The sequence below is a fragment of the Bubalus kerabau genome, chromosome X, assembly GCF_029407905.1.
Source record: "Bubalus kerabau isolate K-KA32 ecotype Philippines breed swamp buffalo chromosome X, PCC_UOA_SB_1v2, whole genome shotgun sequence".
NCBI classification, from domain to species: Eukaryota; Metazoa; Chordata; class Mammalia; order Artiodactyla; family Bovidae; genus Bubalus; species Bubalus kerabau.
In genome coordinates, this window is record NC_073647.1 from 115,399,372 (window position 1) to 115,414,946 (window position 15,575).

At 35.0% G+C, this 15,575-nt stretch overlaps 1 protein-coding gene across 8 annotated transcripts in view; it reads right to left on the bottom strand.

Annotated features, from left to right (window-relative positions):
• Nucleotides 1-15,575, bottom strand: part of KDM6A (lysine demethylase 6A) — a 185,792-nt gene that overhangs the window by 43,869 nt on the left and 126,348 nt on the right. For 2 of the 8 annotated variants that reach the window (XM_055563117.1, XM_055563125.1), the window contains 8 exons: nucleotides 12,573-12,699; nucleotides 6,941-7,039; nucleotides 6,595-6,814; nucleotides 5,901-6,035; nucleotides 5,302-5,457; nucleotides 4,643-4,738; nucleotides 3,618-3,719; nucleotides 2,566-2,961 (listed from right to left, as the gene is read on the bottom strand). In XM_055563117.1, coding sequence (XP_055419092.1) covers nucleotides 2,566-2,961; nucleotides 3,618-3,719; nucleotides 4,643-4,738; nucleotides 5,302-5,457; nucleotides 5,901-6,035; nucleotides 6,595-6,814; nucleotides 6,941-7,039; nucleotides 12,573-12,699 — 1,331 coding nt within the window. The remainder of the gene's footprint in view (nucleotides 1-2,565; nucleotides 2,962-3,617; nucleotides 3,720-4,642; nucleotides 4,739-5,301; nucleotides 5,458-5,900; nucleotides 6,036-6,594; nucleotides 6,815-6,940; nucleotides 7,040-12,572; nucleotides 12,700-15,575) is intronic. The other 6 variants (XM_055563118.1, XM_055563120.1, XM_055563121.1 and 3 more) reach the window with 6 other exon arrangements.

The following is a 15,575-nucleotide window of genomic DNA, read 5'->3' on the forward strand; positions in this document are numbered from 1 at the left end:
GGTCTATCAATGGTCTAGTTTTCATCACAATTTGAGAAAACTATTTGAAAAGGCGTAAGACAGTATTGAAAAAGTCTCTTATTATGTTAATGCAGAAATAGAGGCTCCTCAGCTTCACTAGTCATGCAGCAACTTCATTTGGGAAACCTCTGATTTAGAATCAGTTCAACAGAATTTTTAAGCAACTTTTCCAATTGTATTATCTAAATTAAAAAGCTCCTATGGCCACTGGCATTGAAGGGCCTGCAAAGCAAAGACTGGGGCTCTGCCACTTAGTATTCAGTCATGTACAGAGACTTCATGGTCTGCAAACTGAGGGTTCTTTCACTAAAATTATGTGTTTGTTTTTTTAAAACACCAAAAACAACTTGGTATTGGGGTACAGTCGATTTCAACAATCTTGTGGTAGTTTCAGGTGAACAGCAAAGGGACTCGCCATACATATACATGTATCCATTCTCCCTCAAACCCCCTGCCCATCCAGGCTGGCACGTAACACTGAGCAGAGTTCCCTGTGCTATACAGTAGGTCTTGGTAAATATAGCAAATTTCCAAAGTGGGGCGAAGGGAGTTATTCACTCAAAATCTCAGCAACTAAGGAAGCCAGGGAATTAGATGCAATAAAGAATAATAATAGAATCATTGTTACAATCATAACAAAGGTTCTTATGTATTAACTACAAATTATACCTTAGCACTATAGGAATCCTAACAAAAATCTCATGTTATCCTTTTAACAATCTTTTAATGTTTAAAGACACTGAACCTTGAAAATCCCATCCTCTCACCTACCCAAACAATTCTCTCCTTTTTCTCCTGTGTTAATTTCCTCACATTACCAACTAACTCAATCTGTAACCACAGATTGATTCACACTTTGATCAGTCCCTTCCTTGCAAGACTTGGCTTTAAGGGCATCACTCATATTCTCCTATGTCTCCTATTATCCTCACAAGTCACTCCTCTTCTAGTTTTCTTTGTTATTTTTCCAATTTTCTAACCTATTATATTGGAATGCCCCAAGGCTCAGTTTTGAGTTCTCTTTTTTCCCCTATCTATTCTCTCCCCTTGGTGATTTCATCCAGTCTCCTTCATCTTCCCTAGTTTATCAGGCTAGCTTAGACTCCCGTTTTTCTCATACCCACTCTATTACCTAATCCTGTTGGTTCTACACCCAAATGTACCCAATAGTTGACCATTTCTACTGCTGCCGCTCTGGGTTGAGCCGCCACCATCTCTTAACATGGATTATAACAGTAATCTCCAAATGGGTCATATCATTTGTACTTTTGCCTCCTTTAGCCTATCCACAGTGTACTGGAGAGGATCTAGTCAGACTACCTCACTCCATTCAAACCTCCCTATAGTTTCCCATTTAACTCAGAATAAAATCCAAAATCTTTATACAATGGCCTACAAGGCTGAAAATGATTTAGCTAGCCTGTGTCCAAACTGGAACACATCTACCTCTCATCCTGCTCAGTTATGCTTTTGCCACCTTGATAATCCCTAAATATGCAAAACACGCTCCAGCCTTAGGGCCTATTGCTCCTTGTTGCTCCCTAAACCTGCAACACTCTTATCACAAATATCTTCAAGTGTCTGTGTGCATGCTCAGTTGCTAAGTCGTGTTCAACTCTTTGTGACCCCACGGACTGTAGCCCACCAAGCTTCTCTCTCCATGGGATTTTTCAGGCAAGAATACTGGAGTGGACTGCCATTTCCTCCTCCAGGAATATCTTTAAGGCTCACTTCTATAACTCTTTCAGGTCTTTATTCAACTACCCCTTCCAGTGAAACCTTCCCTGATATTCCTATTTATTAATGAAACTCCTCTACCACCAATCTCTAGTACTCCCCAGCTCCATTTTCTAGTATATTATTTCAGAGAACTAATGGTAACATTACCTTATATTCCATATGTAATGCCTATTTATTATCTGTTTATGTACATGAACCAAGACATTTTAAGAAGTTCTTAGAAAAAGACTTACTTTAGTTTTACCAATAGTAAGTCAAATATTTCCTTGTAGTAGACTAATAAAAGTATAAGCAATTTGGCAAAACATATTTGCAACATTTCTTTTAAAAGCTCTTTGACCCTTCAGTCCTGCTTTGGTGCACCTGCTCCATGGAAACAATCCAAAACACAGGGAAAACTATGAGAATAAATATTCAGAAGTAAAAACTTTTCCTCCCACCAGAATAAATACTTACCACTTAGAATAGCACTTGATCTAAGTAGGCAATATTTACAGAAATGAACTAAGAAACATTACTATAAATGCTCAATATGCCATTGTAAACTAGCAGTGAGTTTTGGGGAATTGTATGATCTATTTTCTTTTTCTTTTAGAAATTTCTAACATTACCTATGTGTGTAAATCTTATATGAGGAAAAAAAAAATCTACACACAATACTGAGTCACAATGTAGTAATCACACTGTAGTGAAAATGCTTATAAAAAGTTTCCCAAACTTTTATTTCTCCTCTCAACATGCATAAAATCAAATAAAGACAACTATTATGTGAGAAGCCAACAAGGCAATTAGTCCTTCTATTACCTGAGTGGAGTTAGATAGTTGGTTTTTCCACGGCTCCTCTGCGCTGCTGGTCAGGTTTGTGCGGTTATGAGGTAGAGTGAGTGAGTTTCGCTGCAGGTAAGGCACGTTTCCATTACTTCCACTTCCTGTTATGTGATTATTGCCTATCAAAATAGTGTCTGTACTTCCCAGCGTTCTTGATGTGCTACAGGGAACATGGCCTGCAGAAAAGGGTCCATTGGCCAAAGGCTGCCCAGGGCAGGCAGGGCGGACTCCTGGCTGAGACACGCTAGGCACTCTGGTCAGAGCAAGCTGTGGCTGCTGGCCAGAGACTGAGTTTGTAGGCAGTGATGAGTCAGCTGATGGCCCGTTAGGAATTCCAGTAGATCGTACCTGTGTAACTCCTGTTTGTCTCATCTGTCAAAAAAAAACAAATAAAAATAAATGCTGCCTGTGTGGCCCATTAAGGGACAGGATCAGAATATGAAGATACATAACAAGATAATCTCTGATTTTACCCTAACATTTAATTTCTCTAGGTTAAAAAAAATCTTTTTAAGACAAGCAATTGTGTTTCTTCACATTTAGATTAGCTTCCTCAGAAAAGCAGGAATCTACTTAATCTTAAGAAATATCCTTTTAGTAAATAACAAAAGAAATCAGTTGAAAATTATGGAAAAGAAATCAAATTTACAGGTCTCTTCCCTATCACAAAATAGGGGATCTTAAAATTCCATTTTATCACATTTATATGCCAGATTCTCTGAGTTAAACAAACTTGAAAGAACCTCGCCTGAGTTTAGGATGTAGTTTGTTAAATATTACATGCAAAATAATACGTAAATTAATAAAATACTAAGTCGACTATGTTCAAAATCAAATTTATAGCTGTTTTTTCCCCTAAAAAAATCTCTGTCCATTATCAGTATTTTAAGAAGCACAGATAATTAAATCCCACTAAACACTAGTACAAACTAGAGGTGGGCATAAACACACTCTCTAAAATGATATTCCGGTCAACAAAAATATTCAAATGCTAACAAATTTTAGGGGGAAAACAATGCTGTACACACTTGGTGTTGCTGCATTAAGACAAACTGACTTTCCAGCTGTTCCAGCATCAGTTTCTGTGCTGGATTTAAATTATTTCTATTTGCACGGAGCTGTTCCAAGTGCTAGAAGAAAAAGAAGAATACAGTCAAAGACATATCTAAGAAACAAGCTCATTATTCTAAGCAACCTTTCTATAAAACTCTGAATGCTGTCTAGTCAAAGATACTGATTTCTGACCAATGGCAATCAATCCCAAGATGAAGTCCTTTAAGAAGTTTGAGAAAGTTAAGGAATAAACATTTATCTCAGAAGGTTTACTGTAATGGAATCTTTGAGATAAATGGGCATGAGATTTTACTCAATAATTATCAGGATTTACACAGAAAGTTCTTTAAGCTTAAAAATGCTTTATGACAAGTACTCTCTAAGAAGCACTGTATGGAACAGGAAAGTCTGAAGACAACCTGACTATCCAAAACTAGTAATTTGCCTAAGTAAAAGTATGACACCTACATAAAGAAACACGATGTAGTCACAAAAGAATTAGGAAGCTCTTAATATACTGACATGGAAAGGTCTGCATAATACACTATTTAACAGTATATACAGCATTTTATCATTTGTATAAAAAGAGAAGAAAAATAATAACATATGAGAGAAAGGAGATGAGTATTTGCTTGGACATGCATGACATCTCTTGAAAGATAGATAAGCAACAAGTTAATACTGGTTTTCGGTTAGGAGGGGAACTGAGTGAGTAGGGATAAAAGTAGGAGAATTTATTCTATATACTCTAAACTCATACTTAGATGGTTTGAATCATGAGAATATATTGGGGGGTGGGGCAGAGGTACATGGAAAAAAAAAAAAAGAATGAATTATCTCTATTACTCTGGTAAATGTGGGCTCATTTTACTTATGTACCTATTAACTGAGTTTACTGCCATTCAGTTTTAAGAATTAATACTTAAAAAAACTTAGAACTTTAGTACCTCTACTTTTCTTTAATAGGAAAAACAATCTGTCAAAAGCATGTTTTACATACCTGCAATTTCTGTGGTGTCAAACACCATGAATGACCTTGTTGCTGTACTGGAGGATGTGACACTGCATGGCCACTACTCCAATTATCAGAAGTATTCTGAAGAAAATTGATTTAAAAAAAAAATTAAAGAATATTTGGTTAAATCCATAGAGTTAATATAATGACTAATGGAGGTCAAATGACTATGAATTGGAATATTTACATATAAAAAAGATGTTATGACATTTAGTTCTTTTAAAAGTAATTTTACATGCATAGTAAATTTGGGAACTTAAAACTTAAGAAAATATTGATTCTTCAATTAGCCACCCAAAAAGGCCCACCCCTAAACTATGGCCCAAATGACTAACCTAAATACCACACTGTCCACTAGGTTCAATGTTAAGTTTATTTTAATGTCAGTAGAAAGTGATGATGAAAAGTTGTGTTGAGACCTTAACGGCAGGGAGATGAATAAAATGATTTGATGAATGCAAATTTATCCCTACTTTCCATATTTAATATGATACTAAGAATTTGGAATGAAAAAACTCAAGCCTTTCACTCATTGATGTCCACAGATTTAAAATAAAGGACAGGAGATGTTCAAACTGCACAAGTTCAGGGCAGTTAGGAATTTCTTTCTTGACTGGGATTTTCTATTTCTCTAAAATATATACCTTTGTTGGACTAGATGTTCTTTTCCTCTTGGCAGGACTGGACAGGTCATCTACTTGGCTAGAAGGAATCATGTGTAGTGGCAAGGACTGCTGTGAAATTGGTGTCTGACTGAGGCCTAATACAGGTTCAGTATTTGGATGATGAGGTTTACATGCCTAAGAATCACAGAAGGAAGACAAAAATAGGGTTCTATATATTCTTAATTCATTCCTTCAAATTATACAACTTTACAAGCTGCATACTTTTCAAATCTATGTGGACATCGCTGAATGGTAATTATTGAAAATCAAATGAATCATCAGTGGAGTAATGTGTACCTTCCTTTGAAAAACTTGTTTCAAAAATTAAATAAACTGCAGCATTATGTTAAGAAATTTCCTTCAAAACCATGAAAATGCACAAAGGTTCTAAACTGGCACCCCAAAATTTCTTCCCGTATCAGAGGGAGTTTTAATTTGATCTAAATTCCCTTCACAATTAAATCAAGAGTCTTTTCATTAATAAAAGCCTCCTGTGCTTAGTAAAATATGCTTGACTACTACAGATTGAAAAGAACCCTTAAAGCTGGGCACCTGCAGAACATAACCCAACTTCTCACCTGCTGTGCTGTGTTCATGGCACCCTGCCTGGAGGTAAGCTCTGCGGGGATTGGTAGGCTCCACGCCTCCTCAATACTAGGAAGTAATTTAGTTTTATTCTGTAGACTACCTTGTGGAAGGTTACACAACTGAGCCTAGGAAAAATTATGTAAAAAGCAAATTTAACACAAGCCTACTTGAGTAAGAGCAAGTCCACTAAATCTTCCTAAATGCTATAACTAATTGTTTTTAAGAAAATAGATCCTTAATTTGGGGTTTCAGAAAGATACTAAGTATAATGAGGGAAAAAGGAATATAAACCTTTGTGAGAATTAAAACAAAGCTGAGCTCTGTTTTCAGAGTTCTTATAGCTGTCTTCTCATGAAACTCCAAGCAAGAGTGAAAGACAGTGTTTGTGTTCTTTTCTCTAAAATGCTATGACAACTTAAAAATGTAGACAGTACATAGAAAAAAATTATGTAAATTAATATGCATTAACAGGGTAAATGCACAAAAGAGCATCTTTTAAAATACTGTATATCTTACTTAAAATGAAAAGTAAAATAATATTACAAGCTATGGTATGTTTACAAAATATGGAAACAAGTTATAGACATCAAAAGACAACTAGACAAACTTCCCAGCCACCCTCCTCCTGCCTGAGTGTCATGGGGAAACATGTGCCTTTAAAAAACTGCGATTTAAACATTTTACCTGTAAATACTTAATTCGTGCTGCAAGTGCAGAGGTATTACTACAACTTTTGCTTCTGGTTGCATTTAAGTAGCATTTAATGGCATCCTGAGGCTGGTTGCAGGATTCATAGAGTGTGCCTAGGTCCATCCAGGCTGCAGCATGGCCATGGTCCAATTGTACAGCACAAATATAGGCCTGTAAAGCATCCATAGGCTGATTTTGCTGTTGATATAGCACGCTGGGAAGAGAAATTAAGAAAAAATAAGTCGACTAAAAAGAATGGCTTAGCTTTACGACGTCCATTATATGTGACGCAACTATCTTTGTGTATGAATTATACCATTATTTCTAAACAAAGTCTTACCCTATTGAACACCATGTATCTGCACTTGCTTCTGACTTATCAATAGACTGCCTGTAAGATATAAAGGCATCCTGAACTTTCCCAATACTTGAATAGCACCTAAGAGGGGAGGGGAAAAAAAATAAGAAAATATGATTAATATGCATTGATTAATTAATGTGCTGAAAGACTGTCAAAGCAAATAAAAATCTAATAAGAGAACAAATTTATGTGAAGTGTGAATATACATGTCAATAACACTATAATTAACCCTTCAATAAGCTATATTATAGGCTATCTGATAGTGTTTAATAGTGCAGCATACTTTAGCACCTATTAAAATAGTTAAATGCCATATCACTTCAATATAATAATATTGAGAGATATATGCACACCACTATACTTAGACAACTTGATCTCTGGTTTTCCAAAGAGTAAGAAATTAGTTAAAAACCAAGAAAAAGCATTCCATGTTGGTAAGACTTGCTGAATCAGATTTCAGTTTTCCTTTCTTATTAAAAATAAAGGCAACAACTCTTTAATACACACAAGACACACACATATGAAATAACATCAAGCCGACTATCAAAAATAGTATAAAACAGGATTAAGTACAGTAGTCAAGTCATTAAGGGTACTTAATGACTAGTAAAGGTAGTAAGGTATGATTAAAGTTTCAGGGAACTGCCACTTTTCTTAATGTAGATGTACCTGATGGATATATAAAACAGCAGCTAAAATTATAAAAATACAGAAATTATATTCTAAATGTTTGGCACTAAGGGAAAAAGGAAAAAATAAAACCCAGTCCATCGTCAAGGAGTTTACAATTCAGCTGAGGATTGAAGACACATTATAAACAGCATGATGCCGTATCAAATGGCTACCACAGATAATAACTGGTCTGAAAATTTAGGGTACGGTAGAAGAGACCACACTACACACTACTGGGTTTAGGAAAGATAAGAAAGGAAAGGGCAAGAGTAAAGGATCTGAATGTGTGTAGATGCATATTGTTTAGATCAGTGATTTGCATTTACCAGCTAGTTTACAGCAATATGGTCAAGCAAACAAAATGGGAAAAAAAGACATATACAAACATACATACATACATTTTCCATTAAACCAGTATCTGTATTGTAATTGACTTACTCTGAAATACTACTGACTGAGTAAATAGCAAAAAAAAAAGGTAAATGTCAAGTAATCCAAAAGTCTGAGAACCACTGAGTCAGGCAGAGAACTTGAGAAAAGGCATGTTGCTTGAATAGCATGAGCAAAACTTATGTAAGTTGCATCTTATACATATATTTTATATATATATATGATATCTCTTATATATATAAGATAGCATAAACGGTAGAGAATTTTAAATCCAACCTAAGAGTATCCCAAAGTTTCTTCTTCTAGCAAGGGGAATGGCATGATGAAAGTATTTTATGGGAATATTTATTTGCTAACAATGTGTAGCAATAAACCAAAAGTGAAAAAAATTATAGACAGTAGAAAAGAAGGCAGCTATATTTACTGGCTTGGAATAGGCCCAAATTAGGGTGAAAGTTGGAGAAGGCAATGGCACCCCACTCCAGTACTCTTGCCTGGAAAATCCCATGGACGGAGGAGCCTGGAAGGCTGCAGTCCATGGGGTCGCTAAGAGTCGGACACGACTGAGCGACTTCACTTTCACTTTTCACTTTCATGTATTGGAGAAGGAAATGGCAACCCACTCCAGTATTCTTGCCTAGAGAATGCCAGGGATGGGGGAGCCTGGTGGGCTGCCATCTATGGGGTTGCACAGAGTCGGACATGACTGAAGCGACTTAGCAGCAGCAGCAGGGTGAAAGTAATGGAAGTGACAACAAAGAAAAAGGAGAAACAATAAACCAAAACACAGATAAAAACTTTGTGACAGACTGATTAGATATTCATGGGGGCAGGATTATAATTTAGTTTTTAAGTTTGACAAATTGGGGGGGGGGATGGTGATATCATTGGCAAAAATAAAGGAGAAGGAGCTGGTTCAAAGAAAATGATGAATGCAGTTTGAAATATGCTGATTTTGACATGCGATGTAGACATTAAAACAGGTAATGTTAGGTAAAGAATAGGAAATATTGTCCTGGTGTTTATAATACTTTGAAGTGTAGAAATCGAGATTTGGAATTCATCCATCTGAAAGAGAGGATATAATAACACAGGATACCTACAAAGGAGAGGTTAAAAATAAGCCTGAAAAGTGAAGTGAAGTAAAAGTTGCTCAGTCGTGTCTGACTCTCTGTGACCCTATGGACTATATAGTCCATGGAATTCTCCAGGCCAGAATACTACAGTGGATAGCCTTTCCCTTCTCCAGGGGATCTTCCCAACCCAGGGACTGAACCCAGGTTCGATCCAGGTCTCCTGCATTGCAGGTGAACTCTTTACCAGCTGAGCCACAAGGGAAGACCATGAGATCACTAATCTTGGGGTTGGGGCAATATAAAGAAAGGTGAGTGACAGAAACAGAGGCAATGTCAGAGAGTGTCTATAAACTGTTTTATGAGGAGAGAATTCAGGACAAGAGGGCATTAACAATGACAAACAGGGACAGACACCACAAAGAAAAGAAATGTTTACCCAACAGTAGAAAACACGCTCTGTTTGTTTTCTTAATTAAATCAAAGCCAATCTCAGATTTACAGAGCAAATTCACCTAACTGCTGGGAGGAATAAGCAGTAAATCCCACAACCTATGTTTTCATACTCAATTCCTATAAAGTGAAAGTAGGGAACCAATGTGCCCAAATACAAATTCCTCAATCCAACTATCAAACACTTTTCCTCTAATAAAACTTAACCAGGCTCCCGTGAGACAGCACTGTGTAACTGAAAAAGCTCTGAGTGTTGAACCAAGGATCTAGTCCCTGCTCTGCTACTAATTACCTGCATGATTGTGACCTTGGACAACATTTGACCCCTCTGAGCTCCCTTTCTAAAATGTGCAAAATGACAAGGTTTACAGGGTGAACTAGGTGACCTCCTGGTCCCTCCTAGCTCTAACATTCTATAATTCTGTGATAACACAGTCAATAACAAAGTGCTAGTTTAACAGCATTACCACATTACATTTTCATTATGATATACACATGCCAAATGACAAACAAATGCAATCTTCAACACAAACCTGATGCAGAGATAAGTAACAAAGTGCCTCAGAATAGGGTCATCGAATCCCAATGACATTTGAGATCTTCCTTCAGAGCTTTAATAACTTCTAAAATCTAATTTATTTATAAATATTTTCTCATGACAAAACAGACTTGAAGCAACACATTAGAAGTCAGTAAAAAGGGTAAGAAATGTAAACATCAAAGAAAAAAAGTCTAAAACAGTCCTCAAATTATATTACAGATAAAAAATACTGAACACCAACATGATAATCTTGAACCTCCAAACAAGTTAAATTGGAAGAAGTATCCTTTATCTGAGAAGTCAGCAAAGTATATTTGGAAAATTCTATCCAGAAAGGTTCAAATAAAAAAGTATCGCAATGATTTCAAATGAAAAACCACTTTCGGAGTAGGAGGACGACACACTTCCTATGGAATAGTGCTCACTAAGCTGAAAATTACAGAATTACTAAATAGTAATTTGGGGGAATTCCCTGGAGGCCCAGTGGTTAGGACTCTGGTCTTTCACTGTGGGGGCCCAAGGTTTGATTCCTGATCCGAGAACTAAGAACCCACAAGTGGTGTGGCAAAAATAAAAAACAACAAAAAGTAATTTTTGATATTTCAAAATTACATATTAATTTTATATGCATAGAATTAAGAAAAAAATATATTAAAAAGACATCCACACTATTGTGCTAATATTAAACTACTAATCTTTATCTTAGATCAAAAGAAAAATACTTTCTGGTACACATTCCTTTTAATCTATATTAACAGAAATTTTCATATATAAACATTAACACTAGAGGCAATGACTAAGCAAGACCCTACTTTGTAGTACTAGAGCTCCTTTTTGGTCACTATACGAAGCCTCTCACTGCACAGTACTAACTGTAGTAACAGAGCGAACTCCAAAGGCAAATGGTGTTCAATTAGATCATTCATTCCATTTACTAAATAGCCATTTACCAGGTAATAAGATACAAAGATGGTTAAGATTCAGTTTCTGCCCCCAAAGATCTTTAATGAAAGAGAAAGACAAAGTTTGGACTCTCAAGCTTTATTAATGAGCAACTGAATTTAGATGGCTTTATAAGCCTGGCAAGGAATTAGAAAATTACTACTAAAAATAGCTACTTTTCCACTCAACTATTATAGGATATTATTAATGAATAATAAAAAAAATTTTGAAACATCTTAATATTATTCAATTTCATACAAAAATACTTTGCTAAATTTAAAGGAAAAAAATGAAATACTAAAATATAAAATATTAAAATACTAAAATTAATGTGACTGTACAAAATACTCAAATTTAATGTGACTATATGGCTAACTCAATCAAAGTAAAATACTCCTATAGAAAAAAAGAATGGGAAAAAGTTTAAAATTAAAACAAAACAGGGTAATTTCCAAAGAAAACATAAAATTAAAACCTTTAGCATGGGAAGGTTACCTAAGAGATCTAACCCGGGGCTTCTCAACCTCAGCACCATTGACATTTTGTGCCAGGTAACTTTTTACTGTAGAGAACTGTTCTAGTAGCATTCTACATAGTTGTGATAACCTAAATCTCTCTACAGACATTATGAAATGTCTCCTATGGGGCAAAATAGCACTTCCCATCTACCCTACCACTATTGAGAACCATCGATCTAATTCTCTTATCAACAGAAAACTGAACCCTCAAAATGTTTAATTGTTCAATCCAAGATTCCACAAATAGTAGCCAAGACTTGAATCCAAGTATCTCAGATAACTCCTAGTAGACTGATTTTTCTACCATACTGCAAAAGCTAAAACCAATTAAGAACTAAAATACAATCAGATAATGGTCCAGAAATATATTCTATCAGATACATACACATGAGATATATTTCAGATAATCACTAAGCAAAATTCAGACATTCAAAGTACAAGAAAAGTTTATAGACTTGCAAAAAAATTTTTTTCACTAATGTCACTTCTCCTTTCCAACAAATTGAATAATAATGTATCTACTTTCTCATTGTAAAACTTCAAATACAACTATGATTTGAAATCTACTATTAATGTCCATTCTATCGAAGGTAAATATCACTAATAAAAAGGATAATGGGCAAAATTCCACTAACTACTGGCAGTCACCAGGCAGAATGAAAAATTAATTCTCTGTTCTATTTAAATAGACATATGAACACTAGAAATCAAAAGGAAAGGCATTTAAATACCTGACTGAATAATTAGTATCTGCCAAGAGTTTTTGAAAACCAGCAGTAATTTAAGTCAAATGAAAATCCAATAAGCAAAATAAGAAATATCCTGATGGACCAGATGATAGTATAAGAAAACTACCACATTCAGAAGTTCTTTTATTTTTTATCTAGAAATCTTCATTATAAAATATTTAAAAGGGAAAATATACTGATCACATTATTAGTAAACTGATATTTCAGATAATTTAAAACTCTTAGCTGCAATAAACAAAAGCAAAACCTAAGTTTCTGATAAATCAGTCTTACCTTCCAAGGAAATACCAGGACTGACCAGAATTAGGATCTGCTTCCAAGGACTTTTGGAGATACTGAATAGCATAGCTTTCCTTGGTGGCTTTATCTCCCAGGAGATCCACAGTATGATGCATCCATCCTATAGTAAATGATTAAAAATATTTACATAAATGACTTAATTACTCTACTACTTAAAAGAATACAGAGCAGAAACAAATAAAAAAATACTCTCAACCTCAGTCATAAAAAAATACTCTTTTCAGTCAATTTATTCATTTAGCTTGGCATACACACTCCTGAAATTTAGAACCGTCAATTCTGTCCTAAAAAAGTTTGTCTTTAAGGTACAGTCAAAGCAATGAAGAACTTTCATTCCAGAGAAATTAAAACAATTTTAAGTATTGACTTGTCACTTAGTAGATTACAAACTACAGTTCTATTCTTCTCTAATTTTTGTATTTGAAAAAATTTCAAGATACAAAACAAAGAATATAAGATAAATCTTATTTACTGTTTCATGTAAAACTTAATCTGCATTTAAAAATCTCTATTAACACAATGTTTACTTCCAAGGAGTAAATATAAAGCCATATCATCAATGACAGTTCAGAGTAGGACACACAACATACAATCCTACCTTACTGGCACTGGCTACATATATTCACAACTCATGTAAAATAAAAATTACAATCATTTGACAGTTTTTTTTTTTTAAACTCTAAGACTATAAGAAAAATTCCATTCAAAATGCTGCAAATAAAAATGGTACAAAATGGGTAACACAAATCTTTACTAAACAAATTTAGATGGTATACATAATCTCACTTATCTGTGGAATCCAAAAAAGTCAAATACGCAGAAGCAGGAAGTTGAATGGTGGTTACCAGGAGTGGTAAGATGGAGGAAATGGGGAGATGTTGGTCAAAAGAAATGAAGTTATGTAGGATGAGTAAATCTAGAGAACTAACATACAGCATTATGACTGGATGAGAGAATAGATTTGAGGTGCTCTCACCATAGGGGAAAAAAAGGTAACTGTGTGAGGAGATGGGTATGTTGGACAGCTTGACTATAGCAATCATTTCACTATGTACAGGTATATCAAAACATCATCTTGTACACCTTAAATAAAACTGTTATGAAAAAACAAACAAACAAGCTGACCATGTAAGTAATCAAAACACTAGATCATGGAATACTAGCACATGGAATAATTTGACTTAATTTGCCAGGGAATCATATTTCAGTTGTGGATCAATTCAAGTTCACAAAATCAGCTGTTTTTCATGTATAGTTCACAGTACACAAAACAAACAAGGACCTTTATTTTCTGATATTTATTATAGTTGCTGTGCTTCCAAAGAAAGAGGGCTGAGTTATCATGTTTTATGGAAATATAAGTCAATTTCACCCTTATTCATCTGTTCCTCCCTTACCTCTCCCACTATTACTACTAAGAACAGAACCTAGAGTAACAGACTCTAAAAGGAGTTGCTTAACGGGGTCATACTTATCAGTAATTACCTTAAACGTAAATGGGTTGAATGCCCCAACCAAAAGACAAAGACTGGCTGAATGGATACAAAAACAAGACCCCTACATATGTTGTCTACAAGAGACCCACCTCAAAACAGGGGACACATACAGACTGAAAGTGAAGGGCTGGAAAAAGATTTTCCATGCAAATAGGGACCAAAAGAAAGCAGGAGTAGCAATACTCATATCAGATAAAATAGACTTTAAAACAAAGACTGTGAAAAGAGACAAAGATGGTCACTACATAATGATCAAAGATCAATCCAAGAAGATATAACAATTATAAATATATATGCACCCAACACGGGAGCACTGCAGGATGTAAGACAAATGCTAACAAGTATGAAAGAAGAAATTAACAATAACACAATAATAGTGGGAGACTTTAATACCCCACTCACACCTATGGATAGATCAACTAAACAGAAAATTAACAAGGAAACACAAACTTTAAACGCTACAATAGACCAGTTAGACCTAATTGATATCTATAGGACATTTCATCCCAAAACAATGAATTTCACCTTCTTCTCAAGTGCACATGGAACCTTCTCCAGGATAGATCACATCCTGGGCCATAAAGCTAGCCTTGGTAAATTCAAAAAAATAGAAATCATTCCAAGCATCTTTTCTGACCACAATGCAGTAAGATTAGATCTCAATTACAGGAGAAAAACTATTAAAAAATCCAACATATGGAGGCTGAACAACACGCTGCTGAATAACCAACAAATCACAGAAGAAATCAAAAAAGAAATCAAAATTTGCATAGAAACGAATGAAAATGAAAACACAACAACCCAAAACCTGTGGGACACGGTAAAAGCAGTCCTAAGGGGAAAGTTCATAGCAATACAGGCACACCTCAAGAAACAAGAAAAAAGTCAAATAAATAACCTAACTCTACACCTAAAGCAACTAGAAAAGGAAGAAATGAAGAACCCCAGGGTTAGTAGAAGGAAAGAAATCTTAAAAATTAGAGCAGAAATAAATGCAAAAGAAACAAAAGAGACCATAGCAAAAATCAACAAAACCAAAAGCTGGTTCTTTGAAAGGATAAATAAAATTGACAAACCATTAGCCAGACTCATCAAGAAACAAAGGGAGAAAAATCAAATCAATAAAATTAGAAATGAAAATGGAGAGATCACAACAGACAACACAGAAATACAAAGGATCATAAGAGACTACTATCAACAATTATATGCCAATAAAATGGACAACGAGGAAGAAATGGACAAATTCTTAGAAAAGTACAACTTTCCAAAACTCGACCAGGAAGAAATAGAAAATCTTAACAGACCCATCACAAGCACGGAAATTGAAACTGTAATCAAAAATCTTCCAGCAAACAAAAGCCCAGGTCCAGACGGCTTCACAGCTGAATTCTACCAAAAATTTAGAGAAGAGCTAACACCTATCCTGCTCAAACTCTTCCAGAAAATTGCAGAGGATGGTAAACTTCCAAACTCATTCTAT